General features: G+C 43.4%; 1 protein-coding gene across 12 annotated transcripts in view; it reads right to left on the bottom strand.

Annotated features, from left to right (window-relative positions):
• The window catches only part of CAMTA1 (calmodulin binding transcription activator 1), a 979,133-nt gene that overhangs the window by 577,480 nt on the left and 375,337 nt on the right, over window positions 1-26,316 (bottom strand). For 3 of the 12 annotated variants that reach the window (XM_054557095.2, XM_063720228.1, XM_054557112.2), the window contains exon 5: window positions 10,430-10,537. The exons of the other annotated variants lie outside the window; for them this stretch is intronic. In XM_054557095.2, coding sequence (XP_054413070.1) covers window positions 10,430-10,537 — 108 coding nt within the window. The remainder of the gene's footprint in view (window positions 1-10,429; window positions 10,538-26,316) is intronic. 12 annotated transcript variants of the gene reach the window in all.

The raw sequence follows: 26,316 nt of genomic DNA on the forward strand, positions 1-26,316 counted from the left end.
CGGCAAAATGAAACTTGAATGACTGCCAACTTGCAGTCACATAGCAGGTGGGTGTCAGAGCTGATGGGAACCCAGGTCACCAGATTCTCAGATCAGGGCTTTTGCCATAAAGGAGGCTGCCATCTGTCATCCCCCAATAAGAAAGGGACATCTCCAACAGATCAACTCAGAGCCAGCATCACACATACCCTCAGGCCATCATTCCTGATCATCAAAGCTAACATTTCTCTGGTAATTCCTATGTCTGGGTCCCAGCACTAGCGCCTGTAGGTATTATCTTATTTAATCCTTAACACTACTAAGAAAGATACTATACTAGCCCACTTTTTAATAGATTTTTATTTTGAAACACTTCAAGATACAGAAAATTGGCAAAAATAGTACAATTTTTGTATATCCTTCACCCAGATTCCCCAAATGTCTTTATCTCATTTGCTTCCTTTACCCTTCCTTCCCTCTCTCTCTTTCGCTCTTTCGCTCTCCCTCTCTACCTACAGACATGCACACAAATATATCCCCACATACACATTGTTTTCTGAACTGTTTTAGAGTAACGCAAAGCCACGATGCCCCTGTTCACTGTGTATTCCCTAAAAATCAGAACATTAACACTGACATAAAACATATTATCTAATCCACAGACCTTCAAATTTCACCAAGTGTCCTATAAAGCCCTTGAGAGCTAAAGAAAAGAACACAAACTCGCCTGGTCCGGGATCCGATCCAGCATTACGTGAACATCCAGTTTTTGTATCTCTTTAGTTTCCTTTAATCTGGAACAGTTCTTCCATGACCTTGACATTTTTCCTGGAGTACAGGCCAATTATTTTGTAGACATCACTCAGTTTAGGTTTGTCAAATGTTTCCTCATAATTAGGTTCAGGTTGTACATTTTGGGCAGGAATATCACAGAAACGATGTCAGGTCCTTCATTCTTCAAACCAGACCCACGGCTGTGTGTTTGTCCCGGTTTCACGATGTTACTTTTAATCACTTGATTCAGGTAGTGTCTGCTATATTTCTTCATTGTAAAATTGTAATTCCCTCTTTGAAATTAGTAAGAACTTTGTGGGGAGATATGTCAGGACTATGTAAATTCCTTCTACATTTTCAACCTACTATAAGAAACACTCTTCCTTCTTTTCCACTTATTTATATTAATTTTGACGCTCAATTATTACAGCTCTGACCAGTAGGTGCCTGGCTGTGTGTCTTTTACCACATCTCCATGAGTGTGTGAGCTCTCCCTTTACTTTCTGGTCCAAATTTTTCCAAGCTCATTTGTACTGTCTCTGCCCTAATCCTAGAATTAACCACATCGCCCTGCTACCTTTTAGTGGAGAAGATATTTAGGAAAAAAATCAGGGTGGTAGGTTTAACTACTGAGACATCATTGCTTCTAGGCTATCTTAGCAGACTGCTACATTAATACATGCATTTATATTTCTAGAACTCTCTCTGTGTGTATATATGTGTTCATACTGATACCTCAAATTCCAACCGAACACCACAGGACTAATTCTAGCCTTCTACCTTTCCATATGTGTAACTCCCTTCACTGATTTAGGGGGAAAAATGGCTCCCATTACTTACAATACATTTACATATTTCTTCAATCTTGAATATAAATCATTTCAGAACTGCTAATCCACATCACTTGAAAAAACAAACCCTACTACAGTAGCCATATATTTTTTTTTACAGTTGTTTCCTCTTATTAGACTGGTGGTACATGGCCAAAATACACAGCCCAAAAGTTACTTGGGGAGCTGCCCCCAACTTTCAGCATGGCTTTTTATCCATTTGAAATACAGCTGCCTTCATTTGTTTCTGTTTTTATTCCACATTAGGCTTCATCTCTAGCCCTTGATGTTTTTAGTCTGAAATACTGACAAGATTATTAATGTCAAAAGCATATAAACAGATACACTCAGAGAAATCTAACTTTCTGTCTCCTGTCTCCTTCCCATCCTCCCATCCTTTCAACCCTGGTCCCAACAACCCCATCAGTAATCAATCTCATTAGATTCTAACTCACCTTTCCTATATTTCTTTTTTACTAAACTACACAGATATGTGTATGTTTTCTTATTTTACTTTTTTACTTTTTTTAATTTTTAATTTTTGTGGGTACATAGTAGGTATATATACATGGGGTACAAAGATATTTTGATACAGGCATGCAATGTGTAAAAATCACATCAGGATAAAGGGGGTGTCCATCACCTCAAGCATTTATCCTTTGTGTTACAAACAATCCAATTATACTCTTTTAGTTAATTCTAAATTACAATTAAATTATTATTGACTATAGACACCCTATTGTGTTAGCAAATACTAGGTCTCATTCATTCTTTCTATTTTTTTGTACCCATTAACCATCCCCACTGCCCCTACTACCCTTCCCAGTTTCTGGTAACCATCCTTCTTCTATCTCCATGCATTCAGTTGTTTAATTTTGAGTTCCCATGAATAAGCGAGAACATGAAAAGTTTGTCTTTCTGTGCCGGGCTTATTTCACTTAACACAATGGCCTCCAGTTCCATCCATGTTGTTGCAAATGACAGGATCTCACTCTTCTTATGGCTGAATAGTGTGCCATTGTGTAGATGTACCATGTTTTCTTTATCCATTCATCTGTTGGTGGACACTTAGGTTGCTTCCAAATCTTGGCTACTGCGGATAAGGTTATTTTACTTTCTTTAATATAAAACAGTGGCATAATAAAGATGCCTTTTTAACAGCTCTGTTTAGGTACAATTTTCATATCATAAATTTACTCACTATAGGTGTACAGTCTGATGAGATTTAAGAAAGCATAGAGTGTGCAACTCTCACCAGCATTACACCAAGAACTATCCTCATGCTCACCTGCCTTCAGTCCCTACTCCCACCCACAGATGCTCTTCCGCACTTTGCCTTTGTCATGTACCAGTGTATCCTGGGATACACCTCATGCCAGTTCATAGAAATCTTCCTCTTTCTTTTTCACAGTTGCATAGTACTCCACTGTGCCTTGTACTATGTATTATGCACCAGCACTTATTCAACCACCCCACTGTGTTTGGACATTCAGGTTGTTCCCAATATTTTAGAATTGCAAGTAATGCTGCAGTGGATAAGCTTGTGCGTGGGGATGTTCATACTTTTGAGGTACATCTTCAAGGTTGAATTCCCAGAAGTGGGATTTCTGGGTCAAAATGTAAATGTATAAGCAGTTATGATAGATGTTGCTGATATGGTTTGAATATCTGTCCCCTCCAAATCTCATGTAGAAATATGGTCCCCAAGTTTCAGTTGGGGCCTGGTGGGAGTTATTGGGGTCATTGGGGGGATCCCTCAAAAAAGGCTTGGTCCCTCCCTTCAGTAATGAAGTCACAGGAGAGCTGGTTGTTAAAAGGTACATGACACCTCCTCCTCTTTCTCTTGCTTCCTCTCTTGCCATCGGACACTCCAGCTCCCCTTCCCTTCCACCATGATTAAAAGTTTCCTGAGGTCTCACCAGAAGCAGATGCTGACACCATGCTTCCTGTACAGCCTGCAGAACTGTGAGCCGAAACAAACCTCTTTTCTTTATAAATTACCCAGCCTTAGGTATTCCTTTATAGCAATGCAAAACAGACGAGTACAATCGCCACACTTCCCTTGAAAAGGGCTAAGCCCGTTTGGAGTCCCCCAGCAATGTGTGGGATTGCTTGTCTCTTCACAGCCTTGCTTTTTCATGTTTGCCAATCTGACAGATTAAAAATGACAGCTCAAAGCCATTTTCATTTCTCTAATTATGAGTGATGTTGAACATCTTTTCGTTTGTTTAAAGGACATTTGTATATCCTTGATGTGAATTATCTTTCATGTCTTGTGCCCATTTTTTCTATCAAGTACCCTTTCCTCAATGATAACAGTTCTTTACATATCAGGGATATTAACCCTTCACTTCTGATATATGCTGCAAATACCTTCTCCTACAAAGTCATTTGCATTTTGACTGTGCTTATCATAGACTTTTTTTGTTTTTTGCCACATCGAAAGTGTTTAGTTTTTGTAATCAAACTTGTCAATCTTTTCTTTAACTACATCTGGATTTTGAGTTATTGCTAGAAAACCTTTTCTTACATCTATGTTATAGAAAAATTCATCCATGTTTTCTTCTGGTGCTTTTTTTTTCTTTTTTTTTTTTCTGAGATGGGGTGTTCACTCTGTCGCCCAGGCTGGAGTACAGTGGCACGATCACAGTTCACTGCAGCCTTGACCTCCCCAGGCTCAGGTGATCCTCCCACCTGAGTTTTTGTATTTTTAGTAGAGACAGGGTTTTGCCATGTTGCCCAGGCTAGTCTCAAACTCCTGGGCTCAAGCAATCCACCTGCCTTGGCCTCCCAAAGTACTAGGATTACAGGCATGAGCCACTGTGCCCAGCCACTTGTAGTACTTTTATGATTTCACCTTTTATATTTAGATCTCAATCCATTTGGAGTTTATTCTTGTGTATACTGGAACTTATGCATTAATTTTATCTTCTTCCAAAGGCTGCCTGGTCATCCCCACACAATATATTGAAAAGGTAATCTCTGCTCCAGTGATTTGAGATACCACCTTTGTCATATACTAAATTTCCATATGAACTTGGGGTCTATTTCAAGACTTTCTATTCAATTCTACTGCTATTTTGAATATTCATGCATCAATTTCACCATACTGTTTTAATTATAGAGGCTTTATAGTTCATTTTAATGTTTGGTAGAGCTATTCCTCCCAGTAGTTCTTAATTTGCAGGGTTATCGTTGTTACCGCATGTTTGTTTTTTCATATGAACTTAAGTGTCAGTTGTGTAGCTCCATAAAAAAACTTACTGATATTTTCTCTGGGATTATGTTAAATTCATAAATTAACTTGGGACAAACTGTCTTTTTTATGATGTTAAATCAACCCATCCAAAATCAAGGGATGTCTTTCTATTTGTTCAAGACTACTTTCACATCTTTCAGAAGAGCTTAAAAATGTTTCTTATCAAGGCTTTGCCCATATCTTTCTAAGTTTATTCCTAAGTATCTTCTTTGTTGCTATTGCATCCTCAAACTGGTTATTTATGTGGTTCTTATTTATGTACAAGAAAGTTAATAAGTTCTGTATGTTAAATTTTTCCTGCTACCATAATGATTTTATTGTTTAATTTACTTTTATCATTGATTCTCTAGGGTTATCCCAGTATACTATCGTATCATGTGCAAATTGAGATACTTCCAGTGCTTCTTTTCTAATATTCATGCCAGTAATTGATTTATCTTATCTAATTGCTAATACCTCCAGTACAATTGTGGGATAGTAGCAGAGATAATGAATATCCTTTCCTTGATCCTGGTCTTTAAGTGGAAATGCCTCTAGTGTTTTCCCATCAACAAGCATCCTGACTTTAGGATTCAAATATTTTATCAGGTTAAAAAAGCATCTATTTATTCCTATTTTCTTCAATGATATATCAGGAATGTGTACTGAATTTTTTCAAAGGCTTTTCAGTATTTATGGAGATAATCATGATGTTTTTCCTTAGATACATTAATATATTACACTAATAGATTTCCTCATGTTGAACCAACCTTGCATTCCTGGGAAAAAGACACCATTTGGTCATGGTGCATTGATTTCTTATTGTGGTATTGGTTAGTTTATGAATAATTTGTTTAGCACTTTTACTTCAATGTCTATAAGTTTATAAGTGCTATTGTTCTGTAATTTCATTTTTGTACTTGCCTTTTCAGATTCAGGTGTCAATGTAGTACTTACTTTCAAGAAAGACTTAGAAAACATTCATTTATTTTCGATTCTCTAAACAATTAATAAAGAATGAAGAATATCCGATCTTTGAAAGTTTGGACTGGGTGTGGTGGCTCACATCTGTAATACCAGCACTTTGGGAGGCCAAGACAGGTGGATCGTTTGAGCCCTGGTGCTCAAGACCAGCCTGGGCAACATGGTGAATCCCTGTCTCTATAAAAAATACAAAAATTAGCCAACTGTGGTGGCACACACCTGTATTCCCAACTACTTGGGAGGCTGAGGTGAGAGGATGGCTTGAGCCTGGGAGATGGAGGCTGCAGTGAGCCATTATTACACCACTTGCACTTCAGCCTGCACTTCAGGATGATAGAGGGAGGCCCTGTCTCAAAAAAAAAAAAAAAGTCTAGTGACGTTTGGGGTAGTTCCTTCAGGATTTTTTCTAGATCTTTTATGGAAATTGGTTTATTTAAGCTTTAAGCTTCCTATACCAAATTGATACTGTTTTCATATTTTTTTAATAGAGGTCTACAAAATAATCTCATAATTTTTTTTTTTTTTTTTGAGATGTAGTTTCGCTCTTGTCACCCAGGCTGGAGTGCAATGGTGCAATCTTGGCTCACTGCCTCCCGAGTTCAAGCAATTCTTCTGCCTCAGCCTCCCAAGTAGCTGGGATTACAGGAACATGACACCATGCTCAGCTAATTTTTGTATTTTTAGTAGAGACACAGTTTTACCACATTGGCAAGGCTGATCTCGAACTCCTGACCTCAGGTGATCCACCTGCCTCAGCCTCCCAAAGTGCTGGGATTACAGATGTGAGCCACTGCACCCAGCCTAATCTCATAATTTTTAAAAATATCTTCTATGTCAATGGTTATGTCTCTTTTGTCATTTATTTCATATATTTGTGTTTTCTCTCCATTTTTTATCCTAGCAAGGGTTTCGTTCACTTGTTAATGTTTTAAAAACCCATATTTAGGGATTGCTAATCAGGTCTACTGTTCTTTCTTTCTCTATCTTATTATTTTCTGCTTTTAACCTTACTATTATCTTTCTTGTGCTTTCTTTTGGTTTACCTTGTGTTTCTTTACCTAGCTTTTGGGGTAAGAACTTAGTTCACTTATTTGCATTTTTGTGTTTTTATTAATAAAAGCATTTAGGGATATGAATTTCCCTCTGATCACTGCTTTAAATATATCTTATAAATTCTGGTAGTTAGTGTTTTCATTATGATTATTTTTTAATTTTTAATTTGCTTTCCCCATTTCATCCAAGAGTTAATAGGTTGTTTTTCATTTCTAGATGATAGGGTATTTTCATCTTTTTGTTAATAATGTCCAGTTTTAGTGCATCGTGGTTAGAAAGTATTGTTTATAGTATTTCTACCTTATAGAACTTACTGAAATTTTCTTTGTGAGCTAATATATAACTTTTTGTAAATGGTCCATGTATAACTGAGAAGAACGTATATTCTATATTATTGTGGCACAAATGTATACATAAAGATATCTATATCTCCATAATACCTATCTTCTTGATTCCATTGTTATTTTTTTCCACTTGATCTGCCTTGTGCTGAATGTGGTATGTTAAATTTTCCCACTGTTAGTGGTTTTCTCTGCATTTCCTGGTTTCTTTTGCAGTATCTGCTTTATAAAGGTGGTTCCTGTGTTATTTCATGCATAAATATTCATGACTGATATATAACTCTTTTGAATTGTTATTAGCAGCCATTTTTCTGAGTGTAGTCATTGAGCACCTGCTGTGGGCAAGGCAGAACCCATATCATCATTTGTCCTTTCATGTATTTGGGAGCAATGACCACAGAGGGGCACAGAGATGCTTCGCCTTGGTCACGAAGACACCCTGGGATGTTGGTACAGGTGTTCCTCACTTAGGGCACCAATTGTGCCAATAAGTATTCATGAATCCTGGGCTGTTCCCTGGTTCACGCAGCCAGCATCCTGGACAGCTCCTCCACGGCCACTGCCAAGCAACCTGCTGTGGCTGAGAATGGATGCTTCCAATCCAATCGTGTTTTGAAAAGATTAACAGAACAGAAAACCAAGGAAATCCCTGAGGTTGCAGCTTCTTGGTACCATGTTGTGTTCAGCTGAATTATGGCAGACTTCTTATAAAGGAGGCCGAGGAGGGCTTCATTCTCCAGAATAGCTACAGGGAGCTCTCTGCAGCTTGGCTACTCCACAAGTGCCCTTCTCCCTCTAGCTCTTTACAGAACCCCCACACTACCCATTCAGGGTGAGAGTTCCTTCTGCAGGAACAAGGCAGAGAGGCACCCTCTCTGGGCATAGAAAGTATTTTGGAACCAAAGCCCTCGGCCTTTGGCTAAGAGTCAAGGCAGGATGTAAATGCAAAGAGAATCAGTTAGACTTCATTGATTAGTGAACCTGGGGTTAATCAGCGGGCTGGGGGAGGGGTGTGGCTTAGTTCAACGCCATTAACACATGCTCCCTCCCTGCCCCAACACAGAGCCGAAGATGTCAGGTAGAATTTGCCAGCCTAATTACAAATGCTGAGCCTTCATTTGGTAGGTAATTAATAGTCACTAGAAATATAAATCAGGGCAGAGACAAACGGGGGATAACTGTTCACAAACCCTTTAAAAGAGCATTTTAAAAATAGTGGCAGAGATAGAGCACGGTGGGGAGAAATAGTGAGGGACATTTCCTGTGGCCCTACACTCTGCACCAGTTCTGGCAGCCCTGGGCACGGAGAGAGGAACAAAGGCTATACAGTAAAGAGAACGGACCTCCTTGTTCTTTTAAGTGTTCAAGCCTTTTCCTCAGGAGGGACTTCTCAGGAAGAGAGGCAGGTCAATGTGTGGGAGGGGCCTTGGCATGGGAGCCGGGCTTTGATGTATTGAAGGAGGCCTCAGTGCTTGGGAAGTGGCTCAGTGTATAGGAGGAGCCTCGGCACGTGTGGGAGGGGGCTCAGTGTATGGGGAGGAGCCTCAGTGTGTGGGGAGGAGCCTCAGTGTGTGGGAGGAGCCTGTGTGTGGGAGGAGCCTGTGTGTGGAAGGAGCCTCAGTGTGTGGGAGGAGCCTCTGTGTGGGAGGAGTCTCCACGTTGGGTGGGGGCTCAGTGTGTGGGAGGAGCCTCTGTGTGGGAGGAGTCTCCACGTTGGGTGGGGGCTCAGTGTATGGAGAGGAGCCTCAGTGTGTGGGAGAAGCCTCTGTGTGGGAGGAGCCTCTGTGTGTGGCAAGCGGTTCAGTGTGTGGGAAGAGCCTCTGTGTGTAGGGAGGAGCCTTGGCGTGTGGGCAGGGCTTTGACATGTTAGAGGCCTCAGTATGTGGAAGGGTAATCAATGTGTGGGAAGCAGTGTGTGGGGAGGGGCACTGGTATATGGGCAGGGTTTTGATGTGTTGAAGGAGGCCTCAATGTGTGGGAGGGGCTTCAGTGTGTAGGAGGAGTCTCAGTGTATGGGAGGGGCCTCTGTATGGGGAGGGTTTTGATGCATTGGAGGTCTCAGTATGTGTGAGGGGTCTTAGTATGGGAGGGACTTGTGTGTGGGAGAGGCCTCAGTGTGTGGGAGGGGCCTCAGTGTGTAGGAGGGCCCTCTGTGTGGGTGGGACTTGTGTGTGCGAGAGGGGCCTCAGTGTGTGAGAGAGTCCTCTGTGTTGGGGGAGAGGCATTGGTATGTGAATGGGGCTTTGATGTGTTGAAGGAAGCCTCAGTGTGTGGGAGAGACCTCAATGTGTGGGAGGGGCTTCAGCGTGTGGGAGGAGCCTCTGTGTTGGGAAGGGGACTTAGTGTGTGGGAGGGGACTTGGTGTGTGGGTGGGGCCTCACTGTGTGGGGAGGAGCCTTGGCATGTGAGAGGGGATTTGATGTGTTACAGGGGCCTCAGTATGTGGGAAGAGCCTCAGTGTGTGGGAGGAGCCTCCATGGGTGGGAGGGGCCTCCGTGTGTGGGAGGGGCCTCTGTGGGAAGGAGCCTTGGTGGGTAGGAGGAGCCTTGTGAGGGGAAGGGGCACGGTCTATTGCCCAGCCAGCCCCAGGCACCCCGTTATGCAGATGCTCAGCAATGTGGTGTCCTCCTCCTCTTCCTGGGCACATTTTTAAACTGTATTTTCCAGCCCCTCCACAGTCTAGTGGGGCCTTGTGACTCACTCCTGCCCAGTGGAAAGTGGCATAAATGATGCATGCCACTTCCAGGTCTGGTCCACAACAATCTCTCCTGTGGACAATGGTCACAGGGCCTGCCCAAGATGGCACAGCCAGGGGTGGCCTGACCATTGCTACAATTCACATTGTCATCGCTTTACTATACTGCCTCCCAATTCATCTATTCTTGCAAAAATGTCTTGATTAAATACGCTATGGAAGGATCCAGAGTAGAAACCTGTGAGTGCTCCTATGCCCTCAGCATCTGTCTATCCCAATGGCTAACCCAGGACAACCAGGAAAAAGTGCGAACGAGCTGGAGAATCAGAAGCAGTTGGAGCTGAAGCGAGTGTCTAGATTCAAAGAGCAGCTGGAGTTTAGCATGTGTAGGCCCCTGACTCTGAGGCCTGAGGATACCCTATGAGCCACCCTGTGGGCTCAGTACATTACTCTTCCAGAACATAAAGGCACTGTTCCCTTGGAAAAGGTCCCTCCCTCTGTACAGACACCAAAGTGGAAGGAGTTAGCAGCCTACCTCTCCCTCAAGCACCCCAGCCACCCAGGGCTTCTGGTTACCACAGAGCTCAGAATGCCTTCAGTGTGAGTTCTTCTTCCCTTCAGTTTCACCTTCACGCTGCTCCTCCTGCTCGGACAGAAAGATCCAGCTGCAGTGACAAGTGCGTCTCACTTTAAGAGAGTCCTTGTTGCAAAACTCTGATCTGATAAAATGCAGCAGGGGCAGCTCATCACATTACAAAAGGATTACATTGTTTTAACATGAATCAAGAGGTGTCTATCCCCGCTATACCCCCATTACCAAAGAGGAGGAATCTGAGGTCAGAATAGCCCAAGTGAGGTGCATACCCCCAAGGCCAGGTGGTGGGAGCTGCAGCAGCTCCAGGCTGCCCTCCCTGGGGGGAGCAGCTTTCCTGACCCACTTCAGAGTTTGCCTAGAGATGATTTGGGGAAGTGTGGGGGACCACGGACAAGATCAACGACCATGAAAATAGCTTATTTGTGAAGTCACAGTGTAAATCAGCAGGAAAGAGCCTTTCTGAAACCCACATGGCTTCAGGCAAAGCCTGTCAGTCCAAGACCTGCAAATACCTGGGGGCTGAAAGGACAAGGGCACCTGCTCTGCTCAGCTGAGGACTGCCCAGATGGGAGGGGAGAAGCCTCCGCCAGGGACAGGGCTTTGCACTAAGGCAGTGTTTGATGTACTGAGGGTTTGATCCCAGGGGACACCCCGCTTCAAGCGGCTGGGGTGGCTGCAGGATTTGGACCTGGGGTTTAACAGTGCAGTTGCCTGCCCCTCCCCAGCCTGCAGCCCCCCACGCAACTCCTGCACTCATCCATTGTAAAGGAAAGCACAATTTGGAAAGGCTGGGATTCCGCACTTTAATTCTGCTTATGGCTTAATACAACACATAGAGCATTTGGCGGGGTGCCTTTCTGCTGAAGGTATGAACGTTTTAATGGAATTGTGTTATCATGCGAGCGTGTGGCCAACTGTTCAAACAAGATACTGTGGCTTTCTTGAAGAGTTAAGCAGGTTATAGCAGAACAGAAAACAGAAGAATAGTAATTCCAATATCAGACATTTGTGGATGGAAAAATATCTTTATTATATTATTGACATGCATCTGTCTCCATCACATATTCTATGGCACTAAAACTGCCAGCCGCACCACAGCCAGATGTCAACGACCCTGTCTATTGTCCTTCCCAGAGTGTCCACTGGGACAAGAGGCAACACCTGGACACCTGAAAAGTGCCAACATCCAAGTGTGTGCTTGGGGACATGGGCCAGATTGCCTGACCCTCCCACTCCTGTACTTTCCTGTCCTACACACATGCAGACACACACGCGCGCACACACACACACACACCAGGATGTACCAAGATAACTTATGACATTTTTTTTTTACGTTTCTAATTTTCTAAATTAGTTTCAAACATAGTTTATAAAAGAACCGCTCCCTAATCCTGGGGAAAGGCATGGTGGGGCATCCAGATGTCAGGCCAATCTCTTCTGCCTTAGACACACAGCAGGGAAAAACCATCCGTCCCAGACCCACAAGCTGCCTGCCTGACAAGGACAGACAGGGCACCTCTGCCTCGCCTGGGCTGGGCACCAATGATGCCCAGCTTCTCCCGCCTCCCTAGAAGAAGCTCTAACTCCTCCCAGTTGCCAGGCCCCCCAGGGCCACCTGCCTCCTGCTCATCCACGGCCTCTCCTGACTGGAAGAAGCTGAGCTCTGCAGAACTGGGTCTTAGGTTCTTTCTGCACTTGCCCTAAATGCAGCTCTCATGGCGCCCCCTCAGAAGTGGTCCCCCCAGCCTCTGCTCCTGGTCTGTGATGAGGGAATGCGCTCTCAGTTCCCGAATCGTGGCTTCACCCCTTCTGGAATCTTCCAGTCATGCCAGAGCTGTTTCGGTTACCTCTTCTCTCATCCAAGGCACTTGCAAACAGTGACTTTTTGAGAAAGGGCCTTGTGTATTTTTATGTTCCCAAGATTTATAGAAATAATTAAGAAATTTGATTACAATTCCATTGTGGCTGTTTACTTGGAGAACAAACCGTTTTTCGTGAACACTTCCTCACTCTGACTAATGCACTTGAGTTTCTTTTTATTTTTAAAGCATAAATTTTCCTTGTTGATAGTGACTACGTATAGCGGTTGCAGCTGGGGCTGTTTGTACTAAGTTTCTAATCTAATAAGTTCTGCAGAAGAATAATACAACCATTTTCCCAGCCTGACAGAGCTGCTCCTTCAGGGGATATAAGGCCCAGAGAGCTTGCTTTGCACTGCTCCCTGATCAGCTGTTTTTCCTCAGGGAGAGGGAGGTGAGAGGTGAGGAGTGGAGGGGCTCTCGTGTGGACTGATTAGAGGGCTTGACAGTCACAATGACAAGGAAAGGTACCCAGGTATCTTGAAGGGTAGGGGTGGGGGAACCTTGGTGTCAAAGGTAACCCATGGTAAAGGCTGGGCCCCTCTGAGTTTCACTAGGTTTTGTTGGTACCTGCTGGGTCCTGTTGAGTCCCTGTGGGTCCCCTGGGTTCCACTGGGCCCTTTTAGGTTCTGCTAAGTTCTGCTGGGGTCCAGTCCACTGAGCCATGTTGAGTTTTTGTAGGAAGGAAAGTCGACTGTCACCTTCCTCCTTGCACCTCCCAACCCCCATCAAGCAAGAGATCACGTAAAGAAGTCTAGAAAGAAATAATTTTTAAAAAAATTAAGCTCTGGGCTGGGCACGGTGGCTCACGCCTGTAATCCCAGCACTTTGGGAGGCTGAGGTGGGTGGATCACCTGAGGTCAGGAATTAAGAGACCAGCCTGGCCAACATGGAAAAACCCCATCTCTACTAAAAATACAAAATTAGCCAGGCGTGGTGGCACGTGCCTGTAATCCCAGCTACTTGGGAGGCTGAGGTAGGAGAATCGCTTGAACCCTGGAGGCGGAGGTTGCAGTGAGCCAAGATCACACTGTTATACTCCAGCCTGGGTGACAAAAGTGAAACTCAGTCTTAAAAAAAAAAAAAAATTAAACTGTGTGTTCCCACAGTTCCACAAAGATTTAAGAAGGGAGCCAGTGTTCGTGGAGCCTCTGTCATGGCCAGGCCCTGCGCCCCGCTCTGCCTTCTGTTCATTTCAGCTCACAACTCTGCCACAGGGGGATTATCGTGCCCAGTTTAGGATGTTGTGCCTGAGGCCAGAGAACTGGGAAGCTGTAAAGCTGGGATGCAAAAGTAGACATAGTGACCCTCAAGAGGACAGAGGGCAGCCAAAGGCTCCTTCTGTCTCTCCTGAGGAAGGCACAGCTGAAGGGACAGAAGGGACGCAGCATCTGTCTGCTCTTGCTTCAGAGCCTCACCCCTGTGCCTCCTGCACAGCCTGTCCCCAGCCACGCTCCAGCACGGGATGGATGGACACAGCCAGCCCATCCTCCCCGAGGCACCAGGGAGGGATCTAATTTTAGCTCCGAGAGCCTAAAATTGCTGGTGCAGAAGATCATTAAACACTTGGCCGCTCCCAAACCTTGGGGATAGCAGACGGAGAGTCTGCAAAGACCCACCACGAGAGGAGACGGTGCATTTGTGTCACTGCCCCTCACGCCTCACCCTCCAGGGCCCCGGGGATGCCAGCCATCATGGGCATGGTCCTAGCAAGCAAATGTCCTTCTTTCTGCTGAGTCCAGTGTCCTCCTGTCTCCCCAGGGAAATCCTGGCAAGAATGAAAACATCAGGCTGGCTGAGAGGCTCAGCTGCCCAGTGAAACCGTTGTTTAAAGATCACAGAGCGTCCCCAGGCTGGGCATCCCTCATCAGATGTGTGTGCAGAAATTCAGGCTCTCTGTGCTCATTAAGTCGCTCCATGCCCTGCCCCCTTTGCTGACCACCATGATCATTCCAAGGCCTGCCATGTTGTTGTTCATGCTCCGCATACCTTCACCTCCCTAGAAGCTCTCCTGGATTAAGAAGTCATCAGGGACCAGGCGCGGTGGCTCATGCCTGTAATCCCAGCACTTTGGGAGGCCAAGGTGGGTAGATCACTTGAGCTCAGGAGTCCAAGACCAGTCTGGCCAACACAGTGAAACCCCGTCTCTACTAAAAATACAAAAATTAGCTGGGCATGGTGGTGGGCACCTGTAATCCCAGCTACTCAGGAGGCTGAGGCAGGAGAATCGCTTGAGCCCAGGAGGCAGAGGTTGCGGTGAGGCGAGATGGCGCCACCGCACTCCAGCCTGGGCGACAGCGAGACTCCATCTCAAAAAAAAAAAAAACCCAAAAAAACAAAAAAACAAAGAGAAGTCACAGGACAAGATCTCCACCTCCACTGGATTCAACCTGAACCTGTCCCATGACAATGAAAAGCAAAATGTTGAATGATGGGGCTGAGTGAGAGAAAAGGAAAAATGGAACAGGGATGGGAAACTACCCAAATATTAATCAGCAGATGAATGGATAAACACAACGTGGTCCAGTACAATAGACAATTATTCCACCATGAAGAGGAACTAAGCACTGACACATGCGACAACACAGACAAACCTCAGAAACTGCATGAGGAGTGAAGGAAGCCAGTCAACAAGGTCACATATTGTATGATTCCATTTCTATGAAACATCCAGAACGGGCAAATCCATGGAGACAGAAGGCAGCTGAGTGCCTGCCAGGAGCTGTAGGAGGGGGACCAGGGAGGAACTGCCTGAGCCATGGGTACAGGGTTTCACTTTGGGAAGATGAAAGCACATTGGAATTAAGTAGCGGTGATTGCACAACATCGTGGATGTGCTAAATGCCACTGAGTTGTATGCTTTAAAATGGGTAATTTTATGTTATGTGAATTTCATCTCAGTTTTTTAAAATTTAAGGGATGGATTTGATTGGGAGCAGGGGAGAATAATTCATAGAAAAGAGTCCCTTAAGAGTAGAAACTATTACAGTCCAATAAATACTTGTTGACCACTTGGTCAGTCTGCGTCGGCCCTGAGATACTGGGGGAGGCAGAAGTGGAAACAAATAATCGTGATAGGAGGTAACCTTTGAGCAGGGCTGGAAAGAGAAAGAGTTCACCAGGTGAACAAGGGGCAGGGAAAAGGGAGAGGTTAAAGGCATTCTGTGCAGGGGAACAGCTTGAGCAAAGCCAGAGTCCTAAATGTGTGCAGCCATGTCTCCAAACCAAGGCAATTGAACATACTCTCAACAGCTCACTGCTGATGGAAATGATAGATGTGGGTCCAACCTTTCTTGAACTGGCCACTGGACAAATGGAACAAGGAACAAGCTGCATTTTCCTCCCGTTCCAGGAGAACAGGTTGAAAACAAATTTTTCAAAAGTGAAGTAGTCAATAAAGGAAAGCTCTGATGGGAAGACCAGGAGAAATTGAACAAATCCACCATTAAAAGGGGAGATTTTTAGGGCACTTTTCTCAGTATAGGTCAAACTGAAACTAAAATCAGGAAAAATAAGGAAAGTTTGAATAACATGATTAACAAGCTTGATTCGACAAACACTTAGAACATGGCACCCACAAAATGGAAAACATTCCATGTTCCATATTTGCTGGAACCAATACTGGGTCTCAAAAAATTTCAAAAGCGCTAGCATCATATAGATCATATTGTCCAAATAACAATGAAGTGAACTAGAGACCAAAACTTAAATTAGAAATCAGTAACAAAAAGATCCCAGAAAAAAACCCTATATGTTTGGAAATTAAGAAATACATTTTAGACTTGGAACCAACCCAAATGCCCATCAATGATAGACTGGATAAAGAAAATGTGGCACATATACACCATGGAATACTATGCAGCCATATAAAACAATGAGTTCCTGTCCTTTGCAGGGACACGGATGAAGCTGGAAGCCATCATTCTCAGCAAATTAACACAGAAACAGAAAACCAAACACCGCATGTTCTCACTCATAAGTGGGAGTTGAACAGTGAGAACACATGGACACAGGGAGGGGAATATCACACACCAGGGCCTGTCACGGGGTAGAGGGCAAGGGGAGGGAGAGCATTAGGACAAATACCTAATGCATGCAGGGCTTAAAACCTAGATGATGGGTTGATGGGTGCAGCAAACCACCATGGAACATGTATACCTATGTAACAAATCTGCACATTCTGCACACGAATCCCAGAACTTAAAGTAAAATGTAAAAAAAAAAAGAAACTCATTTTATACAATTCAAAACAGAAATCATAATGGAGGTTAAAAAACATTGTGAACTGAAGGATAATCAAAATACTACATGTTAAAACACATGGAACATACACTAAAACATATATAGAAAGGAATTGTTAATTTAAATGTTCATATAGAAAAGAGGAAAAGCTAAAATTAATGAACCAATGCTCCTGCTTAAGAAATTAGAAAAAGGAAAGTAGAATAAATTCAAAGAATAGAAATTAGGAAAACAGCATAAAAACGGAATTCACAAAACAGAAAACAAATCTAAAATAGATACAAACAGCAAAGTCAAAAGTTGGTTCTTTGAAAAGAACAATACAGTTGACAAAATTCTGATTAAAAAGGATAATATTGGGAGTGAAAAGAACATAACCAGAGAAGCTTCAAAGATTAAAAAATTATTGAGAGGATATATGACTATATCATGACAATAAGTTAGAAGCTTAGGCCAGGCACAGTGGCTCATGCGTGTAATTCCAACACTTTGGGAAGTTGAAGAGAGCAGATCACTTGAGCCCAGGAGTTCGAGACCAGCCTGGCCAACATGGTGAAACCCCTTCTCTACTGAAAATACAAAAATCAGCTGAGTGTGGTGGTGCATGCCTGTAGTCTCAGCTACTCAGGAGGCTGAGGCAGGAGACTCACTTGAACTTGGGAGGCGGAGATTGCAGTGAATTGAGATCTGAGATCGCGCTACTGCACTCCAGCCTGGCATGAGCAAGACTCCATTCAAAAAAAAAAAAAAGTCTAAATGAAATTGACAAATTATAAAAAAAAAACTTATCTAAACCATCTTAAGAAAATATAAAAACCTGAATATTCTTGTAAACACACAAAAAAAGAAGCAGTAGATAAAAATTACCAGGTCCAGATGATGGTACCATTTAAATAGTTCTAATTAACTATTCAGGTAACAATCCAAATCATCATCTTACACAAATTATTCCACAGCATAATTATTCCATGGCCTCAAACTCATGTTTGACATTAGGTCTGACAAGAATATCATGAGAAAAGAAATATAGAAGCCATTATAAATCATGAACATAGACGCAAAACTCCTAAACAAAATCTTAGAAAACCAAACCCAGTAATATCTAAAAATGATAATATACCATGAACAAGTTGGGTTTATCCTAGGATTACAGTTAGATTAATATTAGAAAATAACTATAATTCATAATGTTAACAGATTATAGGAGAAAAAGTATATGATCATTCTTACTAGTGACATTAAAAGCATTCAATAATATTAAATATCCAGTTGTGATTTTAAAAATTCTTAGCAAACTAAAATAGAAGAAAACTTCCTTGATCTAATAAAGAGTTTATACTATACTAACCAACAAATAAAACCCCTACAGCAAATATTACTATTAACCATGAAACACTAGAAGAATCTCCTTTAGAATCAGACATGAGGCAAGAGTTTCTGCTATTAATATTTCTACTCAACTAGAAGTTGTACTAGGACTTCTAGTTCTATTCTTGTCCTCTGTCCTAGAACTTCAAGTTTATTTCTTGTTCTTGCATTACTGTGCAGATTAGAACTTCCAGTACAGTTGCTGGATGGAGTGGCTCACACCTGTAATCCCAGCACTTTGGGAGGCCGAGGTGGGTGGATCATCTGAGATCAGGAGTTCCAGGCCAGCCTGGCTAACATGGTGAAACTCTGTCTCTACTAAAAATACAAAAAGTTAGCTGGGTGTGGTGGTGCATGCCTGTAATCCCAGCTACTAGGGAGGGTGATTTGGGAGAATCACTTGAACCTGGGAGGCAGAGGTTGCAGCGAGCCGAGATCGTGCCATTGCACTCCAGCCTGGGCAACAGAGCAAGACTCCGTCTCAAAAAACAAACAAATAAACCAAAAGAACTTCTAATACTATAGAAGTCTAATACAACAGAAGTTCTAATCTGCTCAGTAATGCAAGAATAAGAAATAAAATCTCTAAGGGTTGAGAATGAAGAAAGAACTCTCAATATTCATTGAGAGTGTGAATTATCTACATAAAATTCAAATAATCTAGAGGCAAAGTATTAAAAGATTCCACTAAAGTGCCTGTACATAAGGTCAACATACAAAAAATAAATTAATTTCTATACAATAGCAACAAACAGAAAATGTACTTTTTAAAATAACACTTATAATTGCAATTTAAAAGCTAAAGTGTATAAGAATAAATTATTAGGGTTTAATCTAAGATAGATCTTCTATTCAAAGATAGAAAACTCAGCTGGGTACAGTGGCTTACACCTGTAATCCCAGGACTTTGGGAGGATTGTTTGAAGCCAGAAATTGAGACCAGTATGGGCAACATAGTGAGACCCTGTCTCTACCAAAAAATGTAAAAATTAGCTGGGTATGGTGGCACATGCCTGTAGTCCTAGCTACTCGGGAGGCTGAGGTGGGAGGATCACTTGAGGCTAGGAATGTGAGGCTGCAGTGAGCTATGATTACCCCACTGCATTCCAGACTGGGTGACAGAGCAAGACTCTGTCTCTAAAATTAATTAATTAATTAATTAACCAATTAATTTTAAAAAGAAGACTCAATATCCTAAATAGGTCAATTCTCACCAAACTGACAGATTTAATGTAATTCCAATCAAAATCTCCCCACAGGAATTTGAGGATTTTGACAAGATTATCTTCCGTAATGTTCATGAAACAGCAAAGGCCAAGAATAGGTGAAATGCAGAACATATATATAGTGGTAGAAGGGAGAGGAGAATGTGATCAACCACCTGTGAAGACTTATTTCCAAGCTACAGTGAACTATAGCAACTGAGCTGATGGTGTGCTGAGACAAGAATAGACAAACTGACGACTACAGTGATGGCATAAGGGGCCCAGAAACAGATCTACGCACAGGCAGCTACTTGACATAAGACAGGAATCATCTACGGACAAACTTGACATATGCACATCACTAGGGAAAGGATGACTCATCCAATGCATGGGACACCTCTTTCCAACACGGAAAAAAAGGAGATTTTTCCTACACAAAATGAATTTTAGATAGATTAAAACTTGGATGTGAAAGCCACACCAAACTCCTAAACTATTTAGCAGATAATATTTATGGATTGGGATAAAGATTTAGTAAACAACAACAAGAAGCACTAACATAAAAAATTAAATTAAATTAAACTGCATTGTCCGGACATGGTGGCTCACACCTGTAATCTCAGCACTTTGGGAGGCCGAGGCGGGCCAATCATCTGAGGTCAGGAGTTTGAGACCAGTCTGGCCAACATGGTGAAACCCCATCTGTACTAAAAATACAAAAATTAGCCAGGTGGGGTGGCAGGTACCTGTAATCTCGGATACTCAGCAGGCTGAGGCAAGAGAATTGCTTGAACCCAGAAGGTGGAGGTTTCAGTGAGCTAAGATCACACCACTGCACTCCAGCTTGGGCAACAGAGTGAGACTCCATCTCAATTAAAAAAAAAAAAAAAAACTGCATCAAAACTAAAAATTTCTACCCACCAAGACACCATTAGGAACACTTTCTTAAAAGTATCAAAATGAAGAAAACAGTTGTAATGCATAGAACAAACTCAAGATCAGGGTCTAGAAAATATTAGGAATCCCTGCAAATCAATCAGTAACTAAAAGACAGACAATCCAATAGCAAGGAAAAGAATGGGCAATTCACAGAAGAAACCCAAATGGCCAATAACTCTCTATGAGAAGAAGCTCAGCCTCACTGTAGCAAGGAAAGTAGAAATGAAGACAAAGTCTGTGATGGGAATGTGAAGAAATGGGAACCATCACACACTCCATTTATGGTAGTTGGGACCATAAATCAATACAAACATCTTGGACAGCAATGATAATCACTGAAGGTATATGTACTCTACCACCCAACAGTTCCACTTTTAGGAATATGAGAGTATCCAAGTAGGCCGGGCGCAGTGGCTCACGCCTGTAATCCCAGCACTTTGCGAGGCCGAGGTGGGCGGATCACCAGGTCAGGAGATTGAGACCATCCTGGCTAACATGGTGAAACCCCATCTCTACTAAAAATACAAAAAATTAGCTGGGCATGGTGGCGGGCACCTGTAGTCCCAGTTACTCGGGAGGCTGAGGCAGGTGAATGGCCTGAACCCGGGAGGCGGAGCTTGCAGTGAGCCAAGATGGTGCCACTGCACTCCATCCTGGGCGACAGAGCAAGACCTCGTCTCAAAAAAAAAAAAAAAAAAGAGAGTATCCAAGTAAATACACACCCCCCTTAGAGAGACACTAGCATATAAATGTTAATGCAATAAAATTCTATACAGCAGTCAAAATAAGTGAACTAGAAATATATGTATGTCTTGTTATGATATACATATGTAAGATACATAATACCTATTACATACACACACCCCTATCTCTCTCTCTATCATCACTCTGTAATGATCTAACACTTAAGAACAATGTTGCAAGAGAATATTGGATGGTCTCATATAAACTTTTAAAATCTGCAAAACAATGCCATGTATTATTAATAAATACCTAAATATGTGATAAAAGTATTACAAATACTTTGGAATGAAAATATGTGGCCAGGCATGGTGGCTCACGCCGGTAATCCTGGCACTTTGGGAGGACGAGAGGGGTGGATTACCTGAGGTCAGCAGTTCGAAACCAGACTGAGCAATATGGTGAAACCCCATATCTACTAAAAATACTAAAATTAGTCAGGCATGGGTGCGTGCCTGTAGTCTCAGCTACTGGGGAGGCTGAGACAGGAGAATTGCTTGAACCTGCCAGGCAGAAGTTGCAGTGAGCCGAGATCGTACCACTGCACTCCAGCCTGGGTGACAGAGCAAGACTCTGTCTCCAAAAAAAAGAAAAGAAAAGAAAAGAAGCATGAGGGTGAAAAACAACATCACTGGGGCCAGAGGGAAGGAAATTAGATCAAGATTATGTGTATACATTGTTTTATTTCTTTTTAAGAAATCAAATTAAATGGGGTAAAGGGTAAGATTTGATCAAGAAAGCTAAGTGGTGGGTCAACAGCTGTACATTACGTTATTCTCTATGCTTGTCTGTAGGTATCATCTTATGAAGTAATTAATAATGCATTTCAAATGAAGATCTCCAACCACTCATTTATATGTTGATAACTTTTGTTCATCCTGGGATGATTTTGCAATCTAGCCATTTGAAGTGATTTGGCCAGTTTCAATTTAGTTTTTCTTTTTAAAAGTAGATCATTTTTTCTAGGCAGTGATGTCTACTTTATTATTGTCATGCTTTCAACATTTTTCAGCTACATTTTATTTAAGCTTTTCCAAACACTTTCTCATAAAGAAAAGTGACAATTCCGAAAGGGACAAAGGGACGAGCATTCTAATGCAGGATACTCCTGCAAAGAGCGATACTGTAACAGATGATGTTACCATTGAAATAGGAAACAAAGAGGGCATAAATATTTGTCTGCATCATTCTCTTGGTGTTCCAACGATCACACTGCCCCAAACACACCCACATACAATTAGACCGGGCTCTTCTCTTAGTTCGATTAATTATCCTTTATGAAGGTGAAACAAACCTTACTGGCTGAAACGCTGCAAAAACAAGGAACAAACAATTTGAATTTTCAAACGATTTGTCCATTTCTATTTCTCCCTGGCTTTCAAAGCTGCAAATATAAATTCAGCATTTCCTGTGAGATCTGACCAGATGCCCAACTCTGCACATGACAGGATGGGCCAGTCCTAGGCACGGGCATAGACCCCGAGACACTGGCTGCTGCGTGTTGCAGGGGTGCCATAGCTTTGGAATAAAGCGCCAAATGGAGTGAGGGGTGCCAGCCCAACCACGGGCCACGCTGGCATCCAGCCACCTGCCCATCAAACCCCTAGCCTTCTCTAGAATCCTTGGATTAAATAAATATGTGGCAAAGCATTGCTGGCAAAAATGATAATAAATTCAACTCAATTCCCACCACAAACTGGCAAACTCCTTCAACAACCCAATTCAATCTGTCTGCCTCAACTTCCAAATAGCTGGTAATGGGGCCCGCTGGGGCCTGTGGGATCCTGGAGGCTCTTAGTCAACATCGCACGCCTTGTTATTTGCCAAAACTTCTGAGATAAAATATAGGATGGACTTGACTTCTACACTAGAGTCAGAATGAGAAGAAATGTGGGGAGCGGGGAGTGGGGAAGCCTCTAAGTCTATACACCCTCCTCCCTGGACCTCAGCTAACTGCTATCCTGGCATTGTGATGGCATCTGTGAAGAGCTCAGAATTCTCTCACCCATTCAACCAATATTTTTGAGCACATAGTAGGTGCTAGCATATCTGTGCTAGAAACTGCAGCTACAGCAGGGAATAAAAAGATATGCTCTCTATAACACAAAATGTACGGTCTAAAGGGAAAATGATTGCACCAGTAATTAGGGTAGAGCTTGATAAGGATGTGACAGGTGCTAAGAGTATACAGTGGGAATTCCTGCACAGGCACTGTCCCTCCCTGGCCTGCTACCCGCACCCTCCCAAATCCTTTGACCATGTTGCTTTGGGTCCCGCAGAGGATCATTGACATACTGCTCACCATCGTCCACCTGCTTTCAGGTCAGGTCTCAGATGAAACCAGCCATTCCCCAAGGACCCCGTCTCTCTAGGCCTCCCAAAATGCCATCTTTTCTCCCATACCCCAAGTATTGCAGAGCCTAGAGGTAAACTGATGTCCTCCTTGTTCCCTGTTACCAATTCCAAAGTATTTCTCCTGCTTCCTCCATCAAAATCCCAGTTCCCTGGAGGCCAGTGCCATTCCATATCACTGCCTGTCCCTCACTTCCCATCACTGCCATCTGTGGACTCCTGGCCACGCTGCCTGCTCTGTTCTGCCAGGCCTGGGTCACTCTCTTCCTCTCCAGTTCCACCCCTGCCACTATTCTGGATGACCTCAACATCCATATGATGACCCACCCACCCCCCGGCCTCCCGCTCCTTGGTCTCCCCCCATCCAGTGACCTTTCCCCCGACCCCAGCCTGGCCACCCACACCTCCAGCCACCCATAACAGCACCACCTCTGAAACCACTACTGAACAGCACCACCTCTGAAACCACCACTGCAAACCTCTTCTCGGACCAGCATCTGTGGCTCTAGGTCTCTGGCACCAGGACTATCACCCAGTCATTCTCGGGCTGAGCAGGACTTCCAACCACACAGTTTATTCACTCCCCATCATCCCTGCTCAGCCTCACTCTTCTCCTCAGCGTGGTTTCAGGGACTATGGTTACACAATCTTGAAGGCAGAGAGGCCCATCCAGCCTCCCTTAGTGCCTCACAGGTCCTTCTGCCTCCCCACTTGCTGCCTACAATCTATTTTCCATGGCAGGAGAGATCTGGAACTGCCAAAACCTTCAAAACGAAACCTCTGGTGTGAACATAAAATGGCATAGCCATTTTGGAAAACAGCTTGGCACCTCCTCAAAAGATTGGCCACAGAGTCACCACATGGCTCAGCAATTCCACCGCTATGTCTATACCCAAGGGAAGGGAAGGCACATATCCAGAAGCTCATATAGGAAGATTCTCAGAAACATTATTTGTATTAGCCAAAAGGAGGAGGCAACCTAAATGTCCATCAACTGAGGAGTTGATAAATGAAATACAGTCTCTCCAGACAACAAAATATTACTCAGCCATAGAAAGGAACAAAGTACTTACTAATAAGTGCTAAAATATGAATAAACCTTGAAAACATTACCATAAGTTTAAAAAGCCAGTTGCAAGAGACCACCCATTGTATGATTCTTTTTATATAAAATGTCCAGAATACATCAATCTAATAGAAACAGAAAGTAGATTTGTGGTTGCCCTGGGCTGGAGGGGATGGGGGGGAAAGGGGAGTGGTTGCTAATGGGTACAGGGTTTCCTTTGGGGATGATGAAAACTGATTATGGTTCTAAGACACACTGTGGCAATGGCTGCACAACTCTGTAAATATACTAAAAACCATCAAACCGTACTCTTTGAATTATATTATATGAGAATTATGTCCAACTGTGGAACTCCCTTGGTTAAAACCTTCCAATGGTGTTCGCTGCACCAAAAATAAAATCCTAGCTCCCTACCATGACCTACAAGACCATAGATGGTCTTGCCCCAGCCAACTGTTGGGACCCAACAGCTCCCTGCTTTCTCCTGCACCCACCACACTCCAGAAGCCCTGGCCTTCTCTCTATTCCTCTAACACATCAAGAAACGCCCCCGCCCAATGGCCTTGTACATGTTCCTCCTGCCAGGGCTGTCCTTCCCTCTAATCTTTGCAGGGCTAGTTTCTTCATCTCCTTCAAGTTTGAGTTCAGATGTTCTCAGGGGAGAGGATCTGACGTTGCCGACACAGAGAGACACACATGGTAAGCTTGGTGTTGCACACTTGCCCTGTTTTCTTCATTGCTATTGTACTATTAGAGCCAATCAGATTCATTGCTTGCCCCTTACTGCCTTTCCCCTGTGGCTGTCAGCTCTGGGAATGAGACCCTTGCCTCTCCTTCAGCACTCCACACTTGGTGCCTGGATGGAATGGGCCCTTATATTAGTCCGTTTTTGTGCTATTGATAAAGACATACCCAAGACTGGGCAATTTACAAAAGAAAGAGGTTTATTGGACTTACAGTTCCATGTGGCTGGGGAGGCCTCACAATCATGACAGAAGGTGAAAGGCAAGGAGGAGCAAGTCAGGTCTTACATGGATGGTAGCAGGCAAAGAGAGAACTTGTGCAGGGAAACTCCTGTTTTTAAAACCATCCAATCTCCTGAGACTCATTCACTATCATGAGAACAGCACAAGAAAGACACGTAGCCATAATTCAATCACCTCCCACGACATGTGGGAATTGTGGGAGTTCCAATTCAAGATGAGATTTGGGTGGGGACACAGCCAAACCATATCAGCCCCCATGGAGATTTGCTGCATGAGTGAAGGAAAGAGATCACAGAAGGCTTCCTGGGTGGCGTGACTGTGAAGCTGAGCACTAGAGGATGAGCAAGAGCTAACCAAGTGCAGGGTGGAGAAGGAGGGCTGCAGGAAGAGAGAACAGAGACCTGAAAGCCCATAGGAAAAGGGCACAGAGAGGTGAAAGGAACGTGGGGAAAGAGGCTAGAACCAGTGTGAGTGCTGCCTTGTGAACAAGTTCAGGAGTTTGGATCTTGTTTGAGAGCAGTGGAAAGGCACTAAAAGGTTTTAAGCATTGGAATGACATACACAGAATTGAGGTTTATAGAATGAAGTAGAGGAGGGCAAGAGAGGGAGCAAGGAGAAGAGGAAGAAGCCTTTGCAGCAATACAGGAAAGAGATCATGGACCCCTGAACTCAGATGGGCTTAAGAAGGACAGAGAGAAAGAAGTGACTTCCAGGTATCAGAGGTACAGTCAACACAAGTGGTGAACTGCTGGACCAACTGACTGATTGGAGCAGGGAGGAGAACTCAAATGGATGGTACCATATACTGAGAAAGAGAACCCAAGAGAAATGCATGTCAGGAGAGAGAGGAAAACAGTGCGGGGAATCCAAGGGGAAGTGGTCAGTAGTCAAACGGGGTTACTGTTCTGAAACTTAGCGGTACTACCTGGGCTGTAGACAGAGAACTGTGTGTCATCATTGAAACAAAATCCATAAAAATAGATGAAATTTCCCAAAGAAAGTTTTTAAAGTAAGGAAAACGGGGGCCTTGGACTGAATCTTGAGCATCACAAATATAGAACGGACGAGC

Source organism: Pongo abelii, chromosome 1 (assembly GCF_028885655.2).
Source record: "Pongo abelii isolate AG06213 chromosome 1, NHGRI_mPonAbe1-v2.0_pri, whole genome shotgun sequence".
In the NCBI taxonomy this organism is placed as follows: domain Eukaryota; kingdom Metazoa; phylum Chordata; class Mammalia; order Primates; family Hominidae; genus Pongo; species Pongo abelii.